Genomic DNA, 26,508 nt, shown 5'->3' with positions numbered 1-26,508 from the left:
TTCACTACATATGGATTAGAATGAAAGATGAGAACCTGACAGAGATGTGGAAAGACATGAATAAAGTTGTTCTTATGAGAAAAATATTACACTTACATTTAGTATCTCAAACAGCTTTTTCTTTTTAGATGGTTCTTCTACCCACAAGATAATTTGGCGAATATTGGAACATGGCAGATTCTTTTCCCCAATTGTTATTCTTACAAAATTGTGCAGAAGCTGATTTGCTAAGTGTTCAATGCCCACTGGAATTGTGGCTGACACCAGTATAGTTTGACGATCGTGAGAGATGTCTTCCAAAATATCCAACACTTGCTGCTGGAAACCCATTTTTAACATGGTATCCACCTAAGTGAAAAATATTAGTTTGTACCAGATTTTTCCATAAACAGCAGAATCCTGAACTTGAATTGACAGAAGAACCACAATGTGTATGACTGGCATGTGATAGTCCAAATGCAGAAGTAATTTTGGTCAGAAGAAAAGCTAAGTGAGAAAATTAATAACAAATGGTTCAGACTCGTCTAGCAGAATTACCCAGTCAGGTATCTAAGTCTTTTATAGCCATCAGAACATGCATTGTTCAAATATATTTCAAATTGTGTTAAAAAAATGCGTTTTTCTTTTAAATATATTTCATATTTATAATGAACACTGTATGTTTAATCAGTTAGACTAGCCACTCACACTGGCTCTTCAAGAACCTCTGTACAGGCAATACAGCCCTGATAAATAAAAACTTACTTCATCCACCACTACAATTTTTATGCCATGCAGCCGAACAGAACTTTGCTTCAAAATCTCAAGAAGTCGTCCAGGTGTTGCTATTATAACCTAAAAAATACCCAACAAAAATTAAACAAAAAAAACCCAAAAAAAAACAAAAAAAACCCACCAAAAAACCAAACCACCCAGGAGTTAGAAATTCCATAAAAGGACAGATAAGTACTCTAGAGAAACTATAGTTACAGCACATAGGTGAGAACAGCACTAACTAGTTAAATTACTTCCATTCAAGTAAGTCCTAAAACTTTTATATTTAACTTCATAAGATTATGAAGCCTCAAAAAGAAACGGACCTTTTAGACCTTTTAGAACTCTAACGGAAGTATCTAAACACAAACAATGTAATCTGCTTTTCGTAGTATTTTTTTTTCATTAAAAATGAACTACTTTTGCTGTATATTACAACTTCTTGTATAATAAAATAATATATTTCAGTCTTTGAAAGCAGCAGTATCACGCATGAAACATTTTAACAACTAAAAAAAGCTAATATATGTTTAATCAGAAGTCAAAATGTTAAAAAAAATAATGTATTACTGTCAAAGTTTCAAGAGCTAACAAATATTTTTGTAGTTTTGACTTAGGAAAACCACATCTTTGTATGTTCATACATGTCAACAGCAGCATTTTTCATTTCTATGAATGTCATGAAAATGTAACTCTCCACAGGATCTTTCTACACTATAGTCCTTACCTTAACACTTTGCTTGAGACGGTGAAGCTGTGGTGGCAGCGGTAAACCTCCTACCAGGAGAACCGTTCTCATGTTAGGTAAACCAGCCATCAGTTCTTTAGCTTGTCTCTCTATCTGAATTGCTAACTCCCTTGTTGGTGCCAAAATAAGGGCAGATGGAGTTTCTGTCTAGAAAGAGGGGGAGAAATCTGTTGACCGTGTAATTGCTTTATGTTTAGATAAAAAGCTTTCAAGATTAATTCTCCCAATACTAAAATATAAATTATAGAGTGTAGCTACTGTGGACACAGTTAGACTGCTAATACCCTTTCCATTTGAACACAGAAGGCAGAAAGGGATTATATCCTTAACAATGCAGGCCAAGGAAGCCTATCCCTCAACTGCTCAACTTTTGAAAACAAAAAAATAATGCATGCATAAGTATACTGTAAAATAGCTTCCTGACAACAAAAGGCCCAGAAAGCCAGAAAGACATTTGTAAATATTGCTTTTTTCTATTTTAGATACTGTACTTAATCTGTAACACAAATTCAGAATGCATTCCAGACGAACTCAAAACACATGATGCTACTTTAATCTAGAGATCATAAAAAAAGTTTTTAGAAGTCTTGATATTACTATAGACTATTTTCCTTTATTCTCTTGCATACCACTAAGTAAATACATTAAGCACTAGCCAGAGATGGTAAGCTGTGATAGGAACTTTATACAGCAAAATATATGTGCCTGAAATTTTAAAACAACATTAATAGGCCCTGTGACCCACTACTAGTCAGCCAGGTAGAAACGAATCATTAAAGTGCTACAGTCTTTTTATTTTTTTTTTGTTCCTTATATAAGGACCTTAAAATAATTTATCACCTCAGCGATACCTCCCCAACCCAGAAAACACAAAGTCACAAGGTAGCAATTCCTCTCAGATTAATGTAGATTCTTAACTCCAGTTAACCCATACTAACAAAGTAAAAAGAACATAAGGTAAAACAGGGTGGGGGGAAGACTGGTCTGGCTCCAAGACACATTATTTCCATAATACTGATCACCTCTTCATCTAATAAAACAAAACTCTCGTGTATTGATACTACAGTCACAAACTCACATAACAGTTTTCTGGATGGTATGTGTTTCTTTTTAGCCTCCAGCTGGAATATTTACAATTGACCAACAGTAGGTTTTTCCTTTCCCACTGCATCATCAAAGGAACTTCATAGTTAAATACTTGTTTCAAGAAGGGCTTTTTGAGTTGTTTTCAAGTGGGCAACAGTGTTTAACTGAGCTTACCACCACAAGAAAAGGTACCTACGCATGTGTAGAAGCCTGAAACTGTCAAGTATCTCATAACCAGATTACCCTTATGCTCTTAACATCTCATCTCTTTTACATTAAAATGGAAATTACTTGAAACAACAAAATAAGTCTTAGCTGATATAGACATGATATAGCACCCTGAAGATGAAGAATGAGAAAGATCATGTAGAGAAATTGAGTATTATTCATGGAGGCTCCAATTTTGTGCATGTTGTTATAAGCACATAACATAATGAGACAGAGGAAGTACTGGAGTGTAATACTCCTGTTATTAAATGCTCCTATATAATGCTCCCATTCTTAAAACTAATGCTATAGTACTTAAAAGATTAAGAGAGTTAAATAATCTTTAAATTATTCATTTGGAAACAGTCACACACGCACACACTTGTGTGTGTATGTATCTATAAAGGCATGTAAACAGTCCAAAACATCAACTAGAGTAAGGTCTAGAACTTTCAGACAGATTCTTATGCATTTTTTGAATAAAACCACTAAAGCCAAAAGCAATACTGAACCACACACAAGGTACAGAATGCTATGTGCCATTACTTCTCATCATACATTCACATCCCTATAAAGCAGAAGTTTTTTTAACTGCTTTTTCCCAGTGTCACACGGGGGAGACCATATGACTAGAGCAATTCAGAAATTGTATTACCCCAAATTCCTGTAGTTATTTGATAGCCAGCTGAACGTTATTCCAACAGAAATTACTCTGAAATTAACATCAAAAAATCTTTTTCAGCCACCTGATATGTTAAGACAGAGGAACAACTTCTTGCAGAGGGCCTGGAATTGTTTTCACTTTCTATTTTAAGGCATTTAGGAAGTTCACCACAGAATTTAGTATCTTTTTTAACAAGGAGAAACTGTACACTGGGCAATATCAATAGAGTTGCTTTATCGCCTGACCAAAGTGAAAAACATTCAAAGTCATTAAAAATAACCAGCACCTCCCCGCCCTTCCAAAAAAACCAATGCTCCATCAATCAAAAGTAAAATAAACCACTGAATGTCAATAAAGAAACCTGCAATTACATTCTCAATTACATTGGGAAACCAAGAAACAAAGTTGCAAACTACTTGCTCTGAACACACAAAGTTCCATTACCTCTTTCAAAACCTTCATAATAACAGGGAGTAGGAAGGCTGCTGTTTTTCCAGAGCCTGTGTCTGCACTAGCCACAATATCCCTCCCTAATAGTCCAACTGGGATCATTTGCATTTGGATGGGAGTTGGGACTTCATAGCCAGAATTCTTTAAATTATGGTTTAAAGTTTCAGGAAAACCACAGTGTTCAAACTCTATAATAGGTCTTGGAACCTGCAGGCCCTGGACAGCAATACCTAGCTGCAGTTTAAGGTTCTCAATCTGCTCATCTTGTAAACCTAAAATAAAGGAATGATCTTTGTAGAAGTAAGGTGTATTAAGCAGGTGAGTTTCTGCTTGAGATTCTGCTCTTGTGAATTGATCAGATTTTAGATTTTTTTCCTTCGCTTGAGTTTGTAGAAGGTGTTTGGCTTTACATTCCAAGCTACAAACATCTTTATCTGTTTTATCACAGATATACTCTCCATAGCGACAACACACAACACATACAGGTTCTCCAGGTTCTGCCCAACGCTGAGATTTGCTGAAGGATTTTATGGGTTCTTCTGAAGAGCAATCTTCATCAGTATTTCGGTTGCCCTCTCCCAGAGTTGTACTACCAACACTAAGGTCTCCAGCTTCAGGTTCTGTGTGTTCTTGTACAACCTCATGCAAATTGCATCTTGAAGCAGAAGTTTCTGTTCTAGCTGACCTACAGTCTTGGAATTCATTAGTGTCCTCTAGCAAAGATCCTCCAGAAGACAATTTAGTTTTCTTCACTGTACAACTTTTTTCCTCGTGAGCAGTCCTCTTGACTTTAACAGATCTTGGTAAAAACATGCTTCGGTACACTAGGAAGAAAATCGTTACAGTTGTTAGAAACTACTGCCATTGAGAAAGGTACATTTTCCTGTTACCACAAAAAAACCTGAAGTCTAGGAAATATATTTGCAAACCTAGAAACCAACCCATAATCCCTGAAAAGGTCTAGAAACTGCCTTGTTTGAAAATTACCTTGGACTTAATGTTGATGCAATGCAAAGCAACACTTGAAAATAACAGTGGAAGCTTAGAACACCACAGAGAGATCCACCCACAGTTAGTTTTCAGTATTAGACACCTGTAGTTGCATAAACCCATTGATTTTCACTATCTGTCTGGAAATTTATCCATTTTGAAAGTCACATCATATTTAAATTCTTGGGAAGTCTAGCAGTTTCTAAGATGAGATAAAGAAGCAAAATATGCATTCTTCTAAGCTATGAAAAACCAAACAAACAAAGTAATCGATTTTGAAGAGGATGTCAAATTTAGTGCAGGACCCATCCAAGACCTCCTTTGCAAAGTCCACTCAAACTAAAAAGGCTGTAAACAGCAATGTCTGGTCAGGGTGCGGAAGAGCTGGCCTACACGACCAATTTACCAAATCTCTACAGTGAAACAGAAAGCTGAATTAAGCGTGTAAATAGCCATAAATTTTATATTCGGAAACTTTCAGTAACTGACTCTGAAAGCGTCAGAGGTTCTCACCAAATGTTTGCTACGGTACAAGCGGTAAACAAAGTACACACAATCCTGTAGTTTTATTTTGCATTAATCGTACTCTGCGTGCCAGCCGCTGTCAGCCTCTCTTCAAGCGCGGTTCCCGGGCGTGCAAAGCCGGTTGCCTCAGCAGCGCGCCCCGCCCGCCCCGGCGCGGCCCCGAGAGACGGCGGTGCCTCTCGCGGCCGGCGCCCGGGACGGAGCGCCACGACCTGCCCGCGACAAACCCTCCAGACACGCCGCCGGGGTGAGGGGCGCACGCCGCGCCCACGCGTGCCGGCCTGACGAAGCAGCCGCCTGCCCAGCCCTCCTCCCCGGCTACCGCCTCCCGGCCCACGCCAGACCGGCTCGGCGCGGAGCCGTTTCTGCGCGACGGCCTCCCCCGCCGCCCTGCCCGCACCCCCGCCCCACCGCTGCGAGGCGGAGCCCTGCCCCCACCTCCTGCTCACCGGCGGCGGAGGGACGTCGCCTCACGTACCGCTATCGGCCGGCCGTCAGCCCCGCCGCCTGGCCTCACAAAATGGCGGTGGCCTTCCCCGGGCAGCGCAGGCGGAAGCCGGGTCGGCAGGCGGGGAGCGGGACAAGGGCGGGGGCTGCCGGCCGCACGGGGGCGAGCGCCGCTGGCACAAGGGGAAATACATATATGAAAAAGAAAAAGGCAAAACGTAGGTATCTATAGTGAAAAACGAGAAAGAATCTGAACACCAGGATGTTCGTTAAATCCTCACAGTCACCAACCGGTGCCTCGGGGAAGGCGCAAACGCCGCAAATACGCCGAGCTGGGGCACAACAGGAGGAGCCCAAGGCGAACCAAATGCTCAATGAGCCGAACAGAGCCCTTCTGAACTGTGTGTGACCTGTCCTAACTAGCACGGTGAAAGACCCGCCCTCGAGCAAAGAAAGCCCCCTCCGCACAGAGGATGTCGGTGGATAAAAAAAGCACGCTGTACCTTTAAATGGAGAGGAGGCTCGTACAAACCAGCGACAACCGTGCCTACACGTCGTTGTAAGCGGCCGTTCAAACCCCTCCCCCCCGTGCAGAGGGTCACCGGCCCGCCCCCCGCGGGAGGCGGCTCCGCCCAGCGCGGAATGGGCCCGCGGGGTGCGGGCGCGGCTGCAGGGGGCTGCCAGACGCTACAAACACACCGGTGTTTGCACACACGAGAAAAATGTTATTAGTGCACGTGGTGGAGGGGCAAGGTGTGGCTGATAACAGCCCAGCGCATGCCTTGAGCCACTTAAAACACTTGGAGGGGCAGGAGAGGGCCGTTCGTATACTGCAAACTGAACAAGCTATTTTTAGTATTGTCGATAATAAATAAGCGTACCTTATTTACACCACAATGCACGAGAACAGCGTAATTCATCATGTTTCACTGCATGGCAGAAGAGACTTTCAGACTTAACTTTGGCCAGTGCTCTGCAAGACAGCCTAGGTGCAACCACCACCCCAGGTAAACCAGTTCATGGAAGGGTACAGCCTGGGTGTATGGCCACTGATAAGTCCGACAGTTTTTAGCTGCTTGGCCATTGTGAACTGGGCAGTCACTGGTACTCCCTTTCTTTCCAAGGCCTCACATCACCAAGAGGACAGTCAATCTCTCCCAGATACTCCCTTGCAAAATGAGGACCCTGATGTGGTGTCACTGTGTCTGTATCATTTGCAGGAGGTCCTGGTTTTGAGCACAAGTAGGAAAACCAGAGTATTCCCAACATAGAAGCATACCCCACAGCTATAAGTGATTTGATACATGGAAGGACACTTTGCTGGGAGCTATCTGGGCTGATGTACTCCCAGGCACTCCAGATACTCCAGAACAGATTGTACCTCTTCCTCCAACATTGATCTCATTAGCCTGAAAGCATCCACACTGATGGGGAGTTCCATTTCCTTTCTGGCTGATTACTTTTGTTGGTCACCACCACCATTTCCTGCTAAAAGGGAAAATCCATAAATACTAGCAGCCCCTTTGGAAATAGTTTCAGAGAAGCCAGCAGGAACAGGATTAAAAGACACACAAAACTGGGGGCTTTCAAGCAGCTGGCCATGGTAGCTTTCTGTAAAATCGTCGTGGTTTAACCCAGGCCAGCAACCCAGCACCACACAGCCGCTTGCTCACTCCCCCTCACCCTGAGGGATGGGGAGAATCGGAATGGAATGTAAAACTCAAACGTTGAGATAAGAACAATTTAATAGGTAAAGCAAAAGCCTCGCACACAAGGAAAGAAAAGCAAGGGAATTCATTCCCCACTTCCCATAGGCGGGCAGGCGTTCAGCCATCCCCAGGAAAGCAGGACTCCATCACTCGTAATGGTCACTTGGGAAGACAAATGCCATAATGCCAAGTGTCACCCCCTTCCTTTTTCTTACCCCAGTTTATACACTCAGCATGATGCCATATGGTATGGAATACCTCTTTGACTAGCTTGGGTCACCTGTCCTGGCTGTGTTCCCTCCCAGTTTCCCGTGCCCCCCCAACCCTCTCATTGGCAGGGCTCAAGGAACTAAAAAGTCCTTGGTTTAGTATAAACATCACCCAGCAACAACTAAAAAAATCAGTGTCCTATGACACTGTTCTCACATCACAGCCAAAACACAGCACTGTACTAACTACTAAGAAGCAAATTAACTCTATCCCAGCTGAAACCCAGACAGACATTCAAGTCCAGTCATACTTGAAACATGGTCTATCTTAAAGTATGCTGGATTTATCTGTAGTAGATTACTGCAGCAGCAAGACTAAATTAGTGCAAACAGGGAGGTTTGGACTGTGTGGGATTTCTAATTAACTGGTACAATCGGAAGAAACTACTGAGCTTCTGGAAAGATTAAGTGGGCATTTCTAGACCTGAAAAGCTGTTGGGCACCTTTCACCCATGCTCCAGACATTCCTCATTCTCTGTGAAAACCCTCACCTTTCCCTGATTCAGCCTCTCTCGTTCCCCTTTGTTTGCACTGAGTTTCTTTTCTTAGTTTTCCCTCTCAGAGAGTTTCTAACATAGGCTAATTTCCTTTTCTTACTTTCATTTTTACAAGGTCATTTCCTGGAATTCAAAACATCATTTGCTAAATAAAGACCAGTATTTCAACAATATTTCATATGATAGGAGATGCTTCATACTCTATGAAGTACATACACCAAAATGCAAATTTCCTATATGTATCAGCTTTTTCTATTTTTTGCTAACAGTAGATTAATACTTCTGTCACAGAAACCTAATGGAAACAACTGAATCTAAAGGAAGTTTAGTACCTTTCTGTGATGGTAAGAACACTGTTGTTTTGTTGAAAGCTACCATTCTGCCCTCACCTGCTGTGAGAGAAGAGTTTGCACACTTCGATTACACAGATACATTGAAGCTCTTGAGATTCAGTAATACTGTCCATACTGTAATACAATTACTTAGCATTTTTGTTCATAGTACATATTCCTGCTGTTCTAAGCTGCGAAGTGCAGAAGTCTAGAATATGCATTTCTGTGGAAGGAATAATGTAGGCAGTGGGTGTATTCCATGATTCACTTATGGATGCATGACTTTCAATTTTTGTTCTACCCTGTATCTGCTTCATGAGAACACTATTTTGTTAGTAATGAACACTTTTTAATTAGGTACCGAATTATTCTTTACAATCACTTTGAAGATACACATGTTGCATTTTCTAAGATCATTATTATAGAAAAATTTATTATAAATGCAACACAAATTTACATTCTCCAAACAGAAAACCAGGCTCGACTGCTGTTTCTAATACACACTAATAGCTTTCTTTTCTTTAGCATATAATAGTCTTACAGAAGATGAACTCAGACTTCATCACAGCCGTAAAGATTAAAGGAGGTCACAGATTATTCAAGATGGCTAAAGACTAAAAGAAACCAAGTATCACTCTGCAGGATTATGTTATCAATAAAAAAACAGCAGCCTCCCTCTCATTACATCATCAATTATCTAGGAATCCTTAAAGAGTTATTCAATAAGGACAACTGTTAATACCTGATAAAAAGACCCCTGTAATTATGGAAAATGTCACTGATACAGAATACTCGACTTTCCAAAAGCTGTTAAGAGATTCCTCGCCAAAAGTTTTAAGGACACAAAAAAAATGCAGGGTAAGAGGAAACGGTCTTGCATGGACATGCCATTGATCAGAATACAGGGAAGAAAAAATCAGGGACTCACTAATAAGGGGTCCCACAGTGAAGGGAGGGAAGTCACCAGTGAATTCTGCAAAACTTGGTACCATTTTGTAGGTTGATATGGCAACCTAAAGACCAAGAAAGCAAGAAAGTTTGCTGGCAATCTCCTCTGAGATATTTAATACTAGGTGCAACAGAAGAGCTTTACAAGAGCCTTAGAAGATTTGGTTATGCTGACAGGTAAAAATCAGACAGACAAATACAAACCTAGGTACTCAGATACCTTAATGCTGAATGTCAGAATGGTAGCCTGTGAATTGGCCATTACTATTCAGAAACAAAATCTGAGGATTAAGAGGAATAACTGTTAAAACATCAGTTCAGCATCTAACAGCAGTCAGAAAAACAGTTCCATGGTAGGAAATACTAGGAAAGGTAAAGATAACATTACGATATAAACTGACAATGCACCTATAGAAACGCTCCTTGTAACTGGGGTTTCCCCATCACTCACTCCCCTTATCTGAGGAAGATCTACAGAAAAACTTGAAATTAAGTTTTGGAAAAGGAGTGCATGGACATTCAGAGGCATGGAAGGACTTCCATGCAAGACAACTACATAAACTTTTCAACCTGAAGATACGACTGAGGAACAGATACAGTACATCTACTGTACTTTGAATGGTTCATAAAGGCTGGACAGCTATTGATAGTTTATTCTTAAAAAAAAAATTGTCATATGAAATTGTAACGTGCTTTATAGTAAGTGCTCACAACTAAAAAAGAGTAGAAGTTTCTACATAATGTACTATGTTATTAATTATTTACCTGAGGAAGTTAATCAGCATAGACATACCAAAAACTCTTCTGGAACAGATACTGTGCTTTGTGAGCTTACTAAATAAATACTTTTTTTTTTTTTTTTCCTGGTATAAAGCATAAACATTCTAGTCCAGTCACTTTCCTAAGCATTTTTAGAATGCTGAAATATATAAGAGTAATAGATAGCCTTGGTGAATTTAATTCCTATTCTCTCAGCTCTTGATATTGCTAGTCAGACCTGAGGCAAATGACATTTTAATAAGATTTCTGAACTTCAAGTTTTGTACCTTTAGAGTTCACCAAATTGGACAAAATGTCCCCAGACAAGATGTTCTCAGATATCCTACAATGGTTTTGTCTTGGTAGTCTTCCTTCCAAAACTGAGTTAGTTCAAGCACTGGCTGAATGAATTTGGGTTTCAGTCCTGTTAGAAAACCATGAACGATTAGGACAGTAATTTTTGCACAATATGGACAATTTATCTGGGAATGTCATCACAGGAAATCTTAAGGTTTCCAGGTAGCGTAAAAAAAAAAAAAACCCACCAAAAACCAAACCACACCAACAACCATCTCTATTTTATAGAGATTGTTATTTAATTTAGTGGGTAAAGCAGCAAGAGTTTACAATTTTCTCATCTTGTCTATGCTGCATGCGTTCCAGTACAATAGCTGCCTAGGAAAGTATCACAGTGTCATTAGAAACCCTTGATCAAATATAATCCATATATAATAAATACACCTCTTCAGAGTAATTTTGAAAAACATTTAGGAACTACACAAATGGAACAATGCACAAACCCACATGTACAAAAGGACTAATACATACTGATACAGATTTACTACATAGATATACAGCAATTGATTATTTCAGCTTTATGCAAATTTCTGTTAGAATTACAAAGATAGTAACTTGGTTAAATGTAAAAATAAATAATTAAAACAGTAATTCAAGCACAAATTATTAATACAACGGTATCCCACTTTTTGGTCTATTTTAAATTACATCAAGAAGATTTTTCCATATTCCCTCATGGTTTCTGCATCAAATATACAGAAAGCAAGCATGGCATCTTGGATTCCTGCGCTCAATTTAAAAACAGGTGCTTTGTCTTATAACATCACACAGCCATTCTTTAGAAGCATGAACCAACCTTTCCTATCACCATGCAAATAATAAATAATTCAGTAAAACACGACTGGATTAAAGCAGGAGACTGAAATCCCTCTACTCCCAGACACACTAAATCCATAAGAAACAGGCATTCTGCACAGTAATTCAGAGACAGTATCACAAGCATTTCAAAGAGCTGCTCGACTGTAGCATATGGCTCAGCTGTCCACAGCGATACCTCCCAGAGTCACCCTGTTAATTAAAACCTGTACTGGAACACAACCTGTAGGCACCTCTCCATGAATCTGTCAAGCAAGATGTTCTCAAGTTCCACACAGTGACTTGATTGACAGATAAATAGGTCCCAAAGAGTAAGTGTCCAAAACATGTTAATAAAGTGCACTTTTAAGTTTCCTTTATAGCCAACACTATCCTCATGCGATGTCTGAATTTTCTTCTTAAGAGTGAGCTCCCAGTGCATGCAAAACTAAGAGTCCAAACAGCCCCTAATGCATCACCCCCTCAAGTGGCAAGCATTAGTACTGACAAACCTGAAAACTAAAACATGCCTTGAAATAGTATCTCATCAAATGCAAGTTTTGGGTTTTCTTTATCCTGTTAATGATTTTAAATATCTCAATATATATTCTATGTATTGTTCTACACCAAGGAATTCAAGTGCCTAAATGTTGTTTTTTTGATATTGTAATGGATTAAGATCATGAAGTTTGTGAAGATGTCACTTAAAGAATACCAATTATTCCCTGAAATTGTTTATTTTTTTTTTTAAGAGTACCACAATAGGTATCACTGTAGTTAACACAACATCCACTGCTTGGGTGAAAGGGAGGGGGAACGTCTTTTCCTTCAGAAGGCGTGGAAGTCAAAGCATGTTTACTTGGGGATTGGCACCTATGCCTGCTCTACCTTACGCTATGAAACCAAATATTTTCCTATTTTTTAATGTTTTGGCACTTTGGAGCCACTCAGCAGTCTTGTAGGTAGGTAGTCAACAGCAGCTCTAACCCAAAGCATACTTAATGAATAGTTCTTTGACTGATGGAATCAGTGAGTCAATGACTCCTCTGGTTTCTGAATTACAGTTTTAAAGGAATCACACAGAAAAAAATCAAGATAATCTAAAACCAAATAATGCTGGCTAACCATTAACTAGTCAAGTCTGCTAATATTCATTCAAAATGTCCTGATTTAGTACAGATATTGCATGCAATATACTTATTCTGAAGTATAGTTTTTCTGATATTGCTTAATCCAAACAGGCAACTCCTAAACTTTTTCGAAGCAAATAATCAATAGAAGTCTTGGACTAATGTTTTCAGGCTTCCTGAGCATTCTCTTTGTTTGAACAACCCCACTGTAAGGAAATACTGGCCTATATTAGTCTCTGCAGAAATCTGTGGTAAAATTGGAATTAAAATATTAATTAAAAAATAAAAAATAAATTAAAAAATTAATTAAATCTGAATTCTTAAAGCATATTATAGAGGTGTTGGGTTTTTTTTTAAAAAAAAAGTAAAACAAACAGCAGTCTTGCCCTGAAGCTCTAGCATTATATGCCACTAGTCCATAGGGTAATAACTATACAGGGCAAATCACGCAAAATTTACCAACATAATTAACATGTGTTATTATATACTCAAATTCTGCATATAATACTTACTTTCAGAACCAATGGACTCTCTGATTTACTATCACCATAGCCTCAGCACAGCTGTAAAAGCTACAGTGAATAAAATTACCAACTTCTTGTACAAGACAGAGTAGCTTTTTCCAATTAAAAGGAATGATTTTAAGGTATGAGAATCATTTAAACCAGCTTACAAATCTGTTAGGTTTCTGAGACTTACGGAACAAGGATGTGATCAAAAGACTGCAAAGACAATTGCAAATTTCCAGGGACTTCAGTAAGCAATAAACTGGAACCCAGATTCTTAAAGAATTCAGGTGGAAATTAACATGATTAAAGAAATCTTGAAATACAGCTTAATTAGAGGTGCAGACTTCAGAATTAAAAGTTCTCTCCCTTCATTTTAATCTATTTTTTTTCCTGACAAGATATAAACCACTATATTTGAAAGCTGCTTACCAGTTTGCCATTTAGATTTATGTTCCAGTTAATAATGCTGTTTGGAGGCATATGAGATTCTCATATATTCTAAAAACAAGGTAACGCTCCTGCAACATGCACTTACTGAAATTAAACCCCATTTTCCATGCCCTCTGGGGTCCCAGAGAAAAGGATAGGAGAGGAAGAAAAGAAAATCCACAAGAGACAACAGCAATCATTTAAGTTCCAGCTTGCCAGATGACCTGTGTTCGATGTGTATTACCACCTGCCCCCTCAATAAACTCTTTCCAATCATGTCGCTTCTTAAGGGATGAAGACCTTTCTAATTAATCAGCAAGTATGACAAAAGTAACAGTTTATGCTCTGGTACATTGAATTAGTATTACAGGGAGACAAGTGGAAGAAGCACAGTTATAATCGATTAATGTGACAGACCAAAGGACAAGTTTACAACATAGGCCTTTTGATTAAATGGATAATAATTTCCCTTTCTACCTCTAAAGCTTCTACCAACATTGCTAGTTTTGAAAGCAAAACCCCCTGTACTAAGAATGGTCTGGAAAACATGCAAATGAGCTGCTAGAAACTAGACTTTTCACCAGTTGTCTTGTTAAAAATCTATGCCAATACTAATAATTGGGTTTAACCCTCAGACTTCCCTACACTACATTTGGTCCCTATTCTGTCTTTGCATGAAGTCTTAAATTGACCTAGTTGAATTCCTCACACAAAAATTATTAAAGAACATGGAAAAGCTATAACTGCATCTACAAAAAGCCAACTCACTGCTGCCAAAGTAGAAGCCAAATTCAGGATGTCCCCACTAGTAAGTGACTGACAGCTGACTATTGCCTTTGGAAGACACTGGCAGCTGTTACAAAACAGATGATCCTTCCAGCTCCTGTACTTTCCGCTAGTAGCGGGCTTGGTGGCCACACAGCTCCAGGGTTCAGGTCTCAAAAGCTTCCTTTATATCAGACTTCACCACTGCTCTAAGTGGCTGTGACTGTCGGGCTCCACCCTATGATTTTTAAATTTCTCAGACATCACTCTTAGTGTACAGAGTATTCAATGCAGCCTTAATAGTTTAGTTAAAAACACACACCTTGTGGTTATTTTTTCCACTGACTTGTACTACAGGTCTCGAATATTAATTCTGCAGACCTGTGGTGTACCTGGCATTAATTGCACTAGTACAGATCTTTGTCATGTGCTGAAAAAGACATTGTACATGACTGCTAAGCAAAACAGAGGATAAAAGAATTGTGACTTTGTTTACCAAACAATGTTACACCTTCAGCTAAAATTCTTTCCAGAAGGACTGTAATGCAATATAAATACCTGGTTACCAAGTAGACCACTTGCCCATGACTTCTTTAACAGAGAAGTATATCAGATGTTTTTTATTTCAAAAGTCAAAAAAATTTTTACTTTCTCTTACCTCCACAATATGCGTATCAACATCACTGTTCCTTTCCTAGATGTTTTATTTCCCTACTTACTCTGTTCTATGCATAAAAGAAGTGAAAAGATTGTTAACATTTGCTATGGTTAATGCTCTTTTTTTATAATTTCCTTTTCATAAACTACAAAACCCATAAAACTGGGAAGCTGCAAATGCGGGGCTAAAGTCTCTTACCAGTTCTTCCCTACTAAAAAATGCATAGCCATTTGCAACAGCTGAAAGTTTTTTTCTATCTGGGAGGCCATGGTTTTCATTAGCTCTAGGAAATAACAGGGTGGTAAAGAACCAATCTGGATCTGGTCTTAGCATGACTGTATTTCTGTCCCATTATCTGCAATACACAATATACTTCTTATGCTTGCTGCACTAGTAAGGACAACACCTAAATAAGGGTAAAACCTGTCAACAGAAAGCTACCACACTGAAACTTGAAATGGAACAATAATTATGTACTGGACAAATGGTTTGCATCTCATGATACCGTTAGCCTCAGAAGTGATTCACTGTGTCATTTTACTATGATTTCAAGTACTGCTTTACTCCTTTAATTCCTTAGAAAATAATTTTATAAACATTTATACATAAAAATGAACTGAAGTAGGCTCCTAGGTGGTAGAACTAAAAATGTATTTCAATACACCTAAACATGTCATGATCAAGTAATTACAGAATCAATACATTACTCAAATTTTAAGGAGTTAAAACACCTATGTAATCTGTAAGTGAAAACATACCTTAAAATCCCAGTAATTCCATTTGCTTATTTAATTATCTTGCTTCATCAATGAAAAGAATTTGCATTAATCTGATCATACATTTCAACTAAATTCATCCTCACACTTGGATATTCACTCGTGGCATAGATGAACTGCCCTCCCAGGCAAGTACTACTGTACACATAAATGCATAATAGTCATCCCATGGGGACCAAAAAAACCCCAAATTTAAGAATGACAAAGTAACAGGAATGAATAGCAGGTCTTGGCATTATTTGTGTCTTCTGGCATGAAGTCCCTAGTCTGTGAGGGGGTAAAAGACTTTAGGCTCTATCCCAGTCTGGGAATACCAAAGCCCCCGAAGACAGATTGGGTAAACTAGGAGGGGACCAAGTCTGTGTAAATCCAAAACTGACCTTACTTAGTCTAAGCCTTAGTAGTCCACCCCTGAATACTTACCATGTCAAAGCTTAGCACTACTTATAGGTTTCTCAGGTACATATAGTCTCATCTTATATACTTCTGAGAAACCCAGTTCAGACAAAATGACTGAGCTCCTAGTTCAATTCCAGCTAAATCAGCCCTTCCTGGTACTAGTATATCAATTAAAAATACCCTCCCAAATCCAAACCTAAGAAGCAGAAATGATTCATCTGAAAACAGCTCCCACTCCATCCCCCCATATAAATCCAGCCAACCTCTCACCTACCTAAGATGGGATTCTCATATGTGGCTTGGCTCCTCCGATCAGTCAGTGAATGGCACTGGACCAAACACTGGATATTGTATGGATTTGTCCCATAAATGTTGTTCTTATAAAGCTCTGTAAGGAAGCATACTATTAGATATGAAAACATAAAACTGAAGTACTTGTCTTAAGGGATACATCTAAAACTCTGTATGTGTAATTAAGTTTTCTTGCATAAGAGAGAATGTTTTGGTTTCTCTTTTAAGCTAGTCATGCTAGCAAAAACAGTCAAGGTGTGATAAAACTGAGGACTTGAAAGCACTGAGTAAGTGAAAACAGTAATAAACACCAATTAGATGAGACTAGGTATTCAAGATAACCAAAAGAGATAAGAATACATCCCAATGTTCAAAACACATATATCCTTTAACTTTCTTGAGCTTTTGCTTCTGTGAATCACTTGCAGCATTTATCAGTTAGTTGTTACAAATACTAAGCAAACAAAACTCCAATTCTCATGACATGGTGGGGAGAACTTGTCCATCTGTGGTTTAACTGCATGCTTCAAGACTACAGACTGCTGAAGTTAAGAGTTACAGATTTGTCCTTCTGAAATTCAGTTAGTTTCCTAAACTTTGTTTGCTCTGAGAACATGCAGACAATGCATTAACTCAGACTGATAAAGCACAAAACTATTAAACAAGAAAGCAAGCCTCAAAAATGCAGCATCTCTCTCACTACTACCCTTGAATGACTGCTCCCTATGCTTTTTATTAGAAAGATTCAAAGATGCCAGTAACCTTACAGCTGGTGACTGTAATAACAGAGGGTAACAAGACAGAAATAATGAATGCCTCCTTGTTAAGCAGTTTTGTTTGTGCTGCTCCAAGAGAGATCTGCCAAGAACTTTCCATGCAAACCTTATTTTTCTGGGATTTGTAACTTGGCTGCAAAAAAAAAATCCAGCATGATAGTGCCTGGTTCAAAAGATTTCAGATTAGAAGTTTTAAAACACATTTTCAAGTTTTGGAATAAATTAAATTTACACTAAATAAGGTAAACAATTTAGCACTTCATATATTTTTTAGCTGCTTTATAAAAAAAAACCCTCTGGTTAACAAGTCTGCACCCCAAATCATTATGTTTCTAACTCTTTGGTATTAAATAAGTCTGAAGTATTATAGTGTGAAAGGAGACTTGTGCTGTATGATCCAAGACTCCACTGTCGTGTATTTCCTTTTTAAGGAAGACTGTATGAAATGCATATGAAGCACTCATGGAATTCCATCTGCTAAACAATTCCGTTAATTCAATCTGTACTAATTCTTAATACAGCTCAGCTGACCTGGGTATAAGGCCAGATTGTGAAAAAATTGGCTAAGTTTAATACATCATTCTTAAAAGCACAAGCCTAAAATTTCCATGTCAAATTTGGTTGGGTTGTTCTTGTTTTGGTTTGGTTTTAACCAAACAATTTAAAGCTTTGAGCCATGCAAAAGTCCAGTTTCAGTGTCCCCGTTTTCTTTTTTGGACGCGACCTATTAGGACAAGGTAATTCTGTACAGTTCCTTGCCAAAGCAATATTGTTTCCTGTGGCAACCAGCAAGACACACAGAAATTAGATTTCAAGCACAACAAAGATGGCAGCCCAAGCTAAGGAAACTCTCTCAGGCAACAGCCAGGTGTCAAAAAGCAAGAAGGGTACAACAGTTGCCTAAACTGTGAAAAAGTGGTGACTTAGACTTACATCTAAGAGGAAGAAACCTCCCAGCAATTCAAAACAAAACATGACAATCAAACTTATCAATAAATTCTAAAACTGTTCTGAATATATCTGGTGAGATCATTTCAAAGGAAACACTAGAAGGAACAGGGCCAGAAAATACAATGAGACAGAGTAGCTTAGAAATGTTTCTGCTTGTTTTCTTGACTAACTTGGGGGGCTCTGTCAGGAAAATTTGCCTAGAGCAAATTGTCTGCCAGAATATACCTACCTACCTTACAGTTCCACACAAGCTAATCCTAAACCAAGTAATTTAAATACTAAATTAACTAAGTAATTAAAACTAAGCAATCCTATGAAACAACAGTTCTTCTGAGATTATCTGTGATTCAGCCAAACATGCTGAGTATATAAGGACTTTACCATTCTTGAGGAGTTTATATGAATTGGAGTAAATCATCATACTCAGATTCTCAATCTGCTCAGCTCCAGGGTAAATTAAAGCTGCAGGAGAACAGCTGCCCCTGACATTACTGATGTAAACACTTGAAAAATAGAGTACTACTGCAGTATACAACCTGAACAAAGGTAAAACACCACTAGCCAGACAAGAGACAAGTAACAACAAAGAGCTCCTGCCAGATCAGTGGAACCTGGAGCAAAAAGGCTAGGCAGTGAAAAGGCTTCTGCATTACTGATACTGTCTGCAAGAAGCCACAAAGGTAGTCAGTGGTTACAAGAGGGTGTTGGCCCTGGGAAGCATGACCTGTCTTCCTTTAATGACTAAAGAGCCAGCAAAGGCACAGACACAGAGCATCTCCATGCATGTGGCTCTTAATCTTCTGTTGATACACAGGAAACCTGGTATCTAGCAGCAGTGAGGATATTACTGTGGTACTGGACTCTCTTAAATAATGAAATCAGAGCAATGTAATAGTATCAAAGCCTTTTTTATTACTGCTTTCCTAGTCTTGCAATATCTAAAACTTTATCATTCTGACCCTGAACTAACTGCATTTCCACTGTGATATCTTGGCCTCTGACTAGAGCATCTATAAACTACTACAGCATAAATAGCATTTATAATTCTTATTTTTTCATCTGTTTCTGCTGAAGTATCCCACATCCAGTGTTTCTCTTCACTCAAAGAAGTCAAACAGTATTTCTACCACTTAAGGCCCTGGTGGTAAAAGAGCGTGCACATGGCAGTGCGCCTTGGATACGCTTTCTTACTGAGCCACTTTTTGCTTCCCTACCTCTTCTGATGACTATGGCTTAATGCTTTTCCCACTTCTGAAAGAGCGTATTACCAACTGGGACAGAGACTCTGAGGTACTCGGTTTCAACAGTTAGCCTATGCATAGCAAAATACACAAATTAACAAACTGGATTTACATCAACACAGTTCATTGCCATGAAATCTGTTCTGTTATCCTACATTCTCCAATCAGGCAATTGCCTCATTTCTGTTAAGAACACATACAAAAGGAGGAAAGAGCTTGACACAAACGAGGAAGACTTGCCGGATCAAAGGGAAACTGATAGGTATATACCCCAGCAAGTCCTCATGCTTGTAGAAAATCTCCAGGTGTTACTTTTGTTGTTTCATACAATGATCCCCCTGATTCAACACAGTGCTCACTAGCATACTCTTCCCCAGATTGATTCTTTCTTCATTTAGTAAATTATCATCTGTAAGGGCTGTAGTGTGGCTGTTAAAACAAACCCCACATTATGGGGGATTATGAAGTACTGTGCAGAACTGGGAGTCTCAGGTGTACTTTGTCTCAGACTGCTTCCAGGGCAGTGGCCATCACAACTAGGGCTCAAACGTTCCCTGAACATCAAGTTTCAGCCTGCTTTCCCCATTCCTTCAACCATATTCAACTACACTGGCTAACACAAGGAGAGGGCTCTGTTTCTGACACCCATCATGATGATGGACATTTCTATTCTTTGTGCAAACAAGTGGAATCATGACTGCTCCCTGCCCAGGTGAGACAGCTGAGATAACGCCCTATGATTTAACAGATCCACATAAACTACAGAGCAAGAATTCTATATGAGGACAGAATAACAAGAGAGACTTGTTATTTCTCTTTGGAGACTTTCTAGAAAGAAATCATCCACACTTTTTCTTCAAATACAAATATTCTGCGTAACACCCTTAATCCTGAAATACAATTATAAACACACTGAAATTTAATCATGTCTGTAGCATCAAGCTTTAAAAAAATCCTTGTTGGGGCCAAGTGTTATTGCTAAGTAGATATATACATTTAGTTTAAGGCAACTATTAAAATAATTGTTGTTCTTTCCATGTTTCTAATATATATTGAAATAGGGGAGTATTTAAATCAAATTATTCTACATGAAGCTTAGACATCCTATACATTTTTGTATATTGAACATTTTTTCAAAGGAACCATAAGGCATACAGCTTGTAAAGCTACTCAGAAAATACAAACAAGTTCAGTTATGCCAAAAGTGAATTAAATGTAACAGAGTTCTATGCACTCTGGTTGTGATGACCTTACCAAGCATGCATAATCAAATCCTCCAATGCCATCAAGGGTCACTATGCATAAATGGTTACAGTAAGATCTTTAACACACACTTTCCACAGCCACTTTTTCAACAGTATACCAGCTATTTACACCTGCTCCCTAAAGGAATCATCAAAAATTCCTCAATAACATGCAGTCTCTCTAGTAAGTTAAGAGAACTGAGAAACTGCCTAAAAAATTCCATGAAAAACTGGATGATGACGATGTTTCAAAGAAGATGTATATAAAAAAACCACCCTTCCTCCAGTAGTCTGCTATGCTGTTCCCTTGCTTTCCTCTCCTCATCCACCTTCGCTACCACCCCTTCCAAAAAATAATTCTGCTGTGATTACATGACACCAGAATCTTACTGTTCGAAGAGAGCATTCTCTACTATTTACTGCCAGTCTCATTCAGACACACGTGAGCTTCCGAGGAAACTGAAAGCAGTGCCAAAAGATGGGAAACTGATGCTTGTTCATGCTCCACCAATACATCATGTATATGCTCAAAACAAATAAGCTTTTAAGAGCATTCAGATCTTTCTTCACATGTAGAAGCAGAATGAAAAGAAATCAGCCAGTCACTTCAATGAAGTATAGCTCAACAGGGAGAAGTGCACAATTTAGTATCCACTCTCATTGAGACTTAGTAAAAAAGCCTTGCTAACTGATTTAAATTTCCTATACTTGAATGAACAATTTGAAAACTAGAGTTCATTTTCCTCTGGAGTGCCAACAGAGCATTATCTAACACCTACCATAATGGCAATAACATTGTATTTTATTTCTGTACATTTCTCTGAATGTACATTTCCCACCATGCATTTACTTTATAGTGCAGCTAAACTAGCTCGAATATTTAAAGGTTACATTCATACAATCACTCTTAAGATTTTCCTTGGAAAACACATCAGGCACTAAGTGGCCATAAAAGAAACAGTATACAGGTTTCACTTAATGAAAGAGGGTAGGATCTATTCCATATCAGGTTTACAATAACAAAAAAACCCAGTTATAGTAGGGTATTTGCTGTCCTCACAGAAAACACAGCAACAGTGGAATGTCAAGGAGAAAGAATGGGAATTAGGGAGTATTGCACAGCACACCTTGGAAAAAAAGTAATCTAAAACATCCTAGGATGAGTGCAATTCCAGGAGATGGGCAGACTATGAAAGCAGCCAGCGTGAAAACCCGATTAAAAAACTAAAAGTTAAAAAATCTCAGGGGAAATAAAAAAGACAGCAAAGTAACCAGAGGAAAAGACAAACAAACCAACCAGGCATGAGTGCTGAAGATGAGAGATTTTGACTCTCACAGACCACAGGAAAGGGACAGATCTGTTGCTCAGTTGTTGACCCAGTGGCATACGGGGCGGGGGGGGGTGTCGGGGTAGTGGAGATGTAGGTTTTCCCCTCACTTAAAAGAGCTACATTAGGTCAAAGCCAAGTTCAGGAAATGAAACCAGTAGCATCCCAGTACTGAGAGGTACTGTCAGGTACCATATTTGATTCTCATTGGGCAGCTTTTTGGTTGTTCAGATTTCCGTAGTAAATGAGCTGAAGTAGCTATTACTGCACCTTTTTCCTTTTTTAACAGTATCAAAAATCACAGATAATCCAAGTATAATGTCATACAAAGCTCTATCTTCCATTTGAGTCATGACTCTACCAGAATCTGTAAAGTTGGTAAACTGTTTTCTTCCCTAAGCACTTCCTGATTACAAATTAATAGAAGAATTTGAGACAGAATTTGAAAAGCCAATAATTACGTAACTGTTCTTGTATTTTTGTACCATCCTGAAAAAGAAAGAACATACTCCCCTCCAAAATCATGCTCTAAGAAAACTTCTAGCTTGCAGAAACTACACATGTACATTTCAGTAATAATGCCAAGGAAGTTTAATAATTCAGACGATCACTCACTTTATAGTAACTATTTAAAAATATAATTTCTTAACTCTTACAGTTATACGGGGTTTACCACTACTTATAAAGAAATATATTTAATAAAACATTGTAAGTTTAAGAGGCTGGAATACTAGTAACTCCATTTCACGTCACCCTCAGGTGTAATAACCTTACAGAATCATTTATAGATTATCTGTTCAACCTCACATTCCCAACACACAACCTGCTGAAGTCACCAAGCACTTTTCTTAAGGATCACACTGGGACACAACTGGTTTTTGGTCTGTCTGTTGACAGTCTGACAGCACCACATCAACCTGTGCATGCTGTCTCTTTGCCAGAGGTTACAGGCCACAGGGCACACCCTTCCCTCAGCCACTACCATTTCTATCATGACTGATAAATAGGCTAAGGCAAACAGATGGGATCATATTAAATAGGCAAATTTGATACCCCACAGTGTTATTCCTAGCCTTTTTGCAACATCAAGACTGAAGCATTACATCACTGTGAGATGCTGCTTTTGTAGATTCAGCCTAATACGACCGGCTAATCTGAAATGGGAATATTTTTACTATGCTCTGTAGGTAGCCTGATAAAGCTGTTTGTTCACTAGCACCGAGTCTGCTGTGGCAATGTCTGTAACCAAAAATCAGTAACGGTATTGTTAATTTAAAACATTTTACCTTTATCATCAAGTATTGTGATGGAAGAAATTATGCATTAAATCTTATTCCATCTTGAACACTCTGTAATCTAGTGCTAGCCTGTATTAGTCTACTCTACACGTAGCCTCTTCAGAAGCCAAGGGAATCTTAAAACAAGTAGGTTGTTTTTTTCTCCAACAAAAAATTGTTAGTCAAGGCTCATTCCATTATCTGCCAAGGTTAAGACTTAGCAACAATGTCATCCACACTACTATTCATAGCTTTACAGTCATATTTGTTCCTTGTCTGACACTGACTACAGGCTTGGTACACCCACTGTGTAAATGGCGAGACACATGACAGTGAAGAATCAGGCCGATGATGTAATTACAGGATAAAACTAGTCAAATGGGTTTCTAATTTGGGGTTGAGTGAGGGAGGGGAAAGGAAGGGAGAAAGAAAGTTAAAAAAAAATATCTGTGAGCTACTTGTTTTAATTTTTAATATTCTGTCTTTCTGCTTGGAATGAACTTTAAAGTATAAAATAACTTGCAGCAGAAAGATTGTGTACAGAAGAGATTATCACTATTTAAAATGAGATGGATAAACAGAAGCAGAGCAGAAGGAGATGACTCCTCACTCATTTTTTTTTCTGTTTATCTACTCTGAACAATTAGAGCAAATTTTAGTCCTTTTCCCATGTTGACTGTTGATATCTCTGACAACACAATAAACAAGATCCCATTTTGGTGCATCTGCAAAAGTAGAACTAGCACAAGAACTCCAGCAACCAGTGGTGATTCTTTCTCACTTACATGTATTAATTTTATATTCATGCATTCACTTCTAAGAGCACTGAGTAAATTAAAAAATGCTTTGATTGCAGTTACCACACTACAGCTTTTTTAGATTTTGTTCCGTGATTCTGAGCAGGTTTCATCAGCACAAAGGCCATAAAAATTTCTGCATTTTGAACTCTAGACTGGTAGAAATGTTTATAGATGTACCTACCCATAACTGCCTCTATTGCCATTTTTGAGATGCATTCTCTAACAAGTGACTTTTTTTTTTTTTTTTAATATGTAAGACGGGGCTCACAATTGCAAGAATTTTGTAAGATCAGACCACATTTTTATTTGCTTCAGGTAAGTATCACTAGTTTCAGTGTCTAGTACAGAACATACATATATAGGATGCTTTGCAAGTGCATAGGAACAGACAATAAATACAGGAGTACCACAAATACACCCAATGGCTCTTTACTTGGATTATACCACATCTCTGTAAGAAAGCAGTTTCTGAAAGCTTTGTATTGTTTCACAGGGACTAGTTTATAATCTTTCGACATCTTAAAATGGATCCTATTATCCATCGTACCTAAATAATGGCCTTATAGTTTTCCTGAAAGTTGATCTGGTTTTTAGATATTTTTTTTAGTCATACAGGAAAAAAAATGAGTTGGGATCTGGGACACATTTTTTTTTTTTCTAGCTCTAATTATTTGATATTTTAAAGCTTATGAATTCCAGGTGTTTGTTGTTAAATATACAAGAAGAATTAAACTAGTTTTCTAGTGGCAATGTAAAAAAAAAAAATTAGTTAAAATAATGTCAACTAATACAATTTATTTCCAAAGTATATGTAAAAAAATATTCAGGAAGATGTGTAAATACAAGTTTTATTTTAGTCATTGCAAACTAAGCATATACTCTTCCTGACCAGAGAAGATTTTCCCAAGACACACTTGTAAGTTAATTTGGTATTATTATCCCTATTTCTGGTGTAGGGTATCTGGTTATTTCAGTCTTAAGTGTGCTAAAGCAAAGACCTCTGAACTCCCCTTCTCCCCTCCCTTCTGCTGAACACTGCCAACAGCAGCTCCTAGTTTTGTAGCTAGCTGTATGCCACTTAGGAGTGGTATGCATAACAGTTTGGGAATCCCATCCCAGAGAGCATATGGGATGCTGGGGAAGTAGCCAGCAACAATCTCTTCAAACGTTGACCTCCCCAAGCCTTTCATTTACTCATTGCTAGTAAATACCAACTCATGTCAGTAAAACTCTAAAGCACACCATGTCCTCATAATCTCGACATTTCTATCATTGTGCACATGAAGTGCTAGAAGCATACATAGCCACGTAGCAATGGAAAATCTCTGTCCAGATCAATTCACAGTCCAGTTCAAACACAAAAAAATAAGTTGGGATAAAATATTATTTGAAGCCTTACAGTGTCATGCTAAGGCTGTCTAAGTATTCTTTTCCAAACTCAGCAGGGGTAAAAAAACCCGCAAAAACCAACACACACATACAAAAAAAACCCAACACAAAACCCCAACAACATCAACCCACATCAGACTGCCAACCTCCACTGCAACAGTTTGGGAAGATATTACCATAAAGAGGGGTGGAAGGAAGAAACAGTTTAGCTAATAATCACCACAAGTCAGGAGTGGTCCTTTAGCGACCCAAGAAAGCTCAGCCAGATAAAAACCTAACTACAAAACCTATTAAGTTTTGGCCAGATCGGCTTCTTGAACCGGCCCACCGCCCAGCTCCCAGAGCGGCCAAGGCTGCCGGGGAAGCCGGTCCCGTTTCTGCACTGCCCACCGCCGGGCGAGGGGCGGCCCGCAGCGCCCCGCACCCCCACCAGAGCTCCCTCCCCCAGCCCCGTTGGAGCGCCGTCATTCGCCACCCCGCCCCTCGTTCCTGCTGTGACTAAAGCCGCTTCCCACGCGGGCCGCAGTCACAGCGATTTTACATGTTTCTAAAAACAGGGCAGGTACGTGCGAGCGAGGCAGCAGATGGTCTCTAGGGCGCATCACTACTGCCCGTCACTACAGTTATGACGCGAACAGCCCTCAACCAAACCATTTTAAGGTGCCGACGTCTTTCTACCCAAGCATCCGAGAAGTTACATATAGCCACAATTTAATATAAGACAGACAAACACACACGAAAGGAACGAGAAGCCCGCCTCCGCGGCGGCGCTCCCTGCTCCGGCCAGCGCGGCCCGCGCTCCCCCACAGCGAGGCGGCCGCCGGCTCCTCATGTGCCCCCGCACACGGGGCCCGCCGCGCCGGGGCCGGGCCCGGGCCCGGGCCCAGGCCCAGCTCCCCAGGAGACGCCGCGGAAGGCCAACGGCTGCGCGCGGGAAGCCCCGTCCGGCTCCACTGCAGAAAGCACCGATGCCAGCAGCGGTGGGGTCCCGCCATGAGGGACACCGCCC

General features: G+C 39.3%; 1 protein-coding gene across 8 annotated transcripts in view; it reads right to left on the bottom strand.

The window, feature by feature from the left end:
• Positions 1-26,508, bottom strand: part of DDX59 (DEAD-box helicase 59) — a 31,573-nt gene that overhangs the window by 4,926 nt on the left and 139 nt on the right. The window contains exons 1-5 of one of the 8 annotated variants that reach the window (XM_040611334.1): positions 6,374-6,473; positions 3,903-4,732; positions 1,481-1,648; positions 745-834; positions 97-348 (exon numbers count right to left, since the gene is read on the bottom strand). In XM_040611334.1, coding sequence (XP_040467268.1) covers positions 97-348; positions 745-834; positions 1,481-1,648; positions 3,903-4,721 — 1,329 coding nt within the window. In that variant the 5' untranslated portion in view covers positions 4,722-4,732; positions 6,374-6,473. Of the gene's footprint in view, positions 1-96; positions 349-744; positions 835-1,480; positions 1,649-3,902; positions 4,733-5,861; positions 6,284-6,373; positions 6,474-26,508 lie in introns of those variants that run through there. The other 7 variants (XM_040611339.1, XM_040611333.1, XM_040611332.1 and 4 more) reach the window with 7 other exon arrangements.

This window comes from Falco naumanni, chromosome 11, assembly GCF_017639655.2.
Source record: "Falco naumanni isolate bFalNau1 chromosome 11, bFalNau1.pat, whole genome shotgun sequence".
In the NCBI taxonomy this organism is placed as follows: Eukaryota; Metazoa; Chordata; class Aves; order Falconiformes; family Falconidae; genus Falco; species Falco naumanni.
This window is presented reverse-complemented; position numbering and strand designations above follow the sequence as displayed.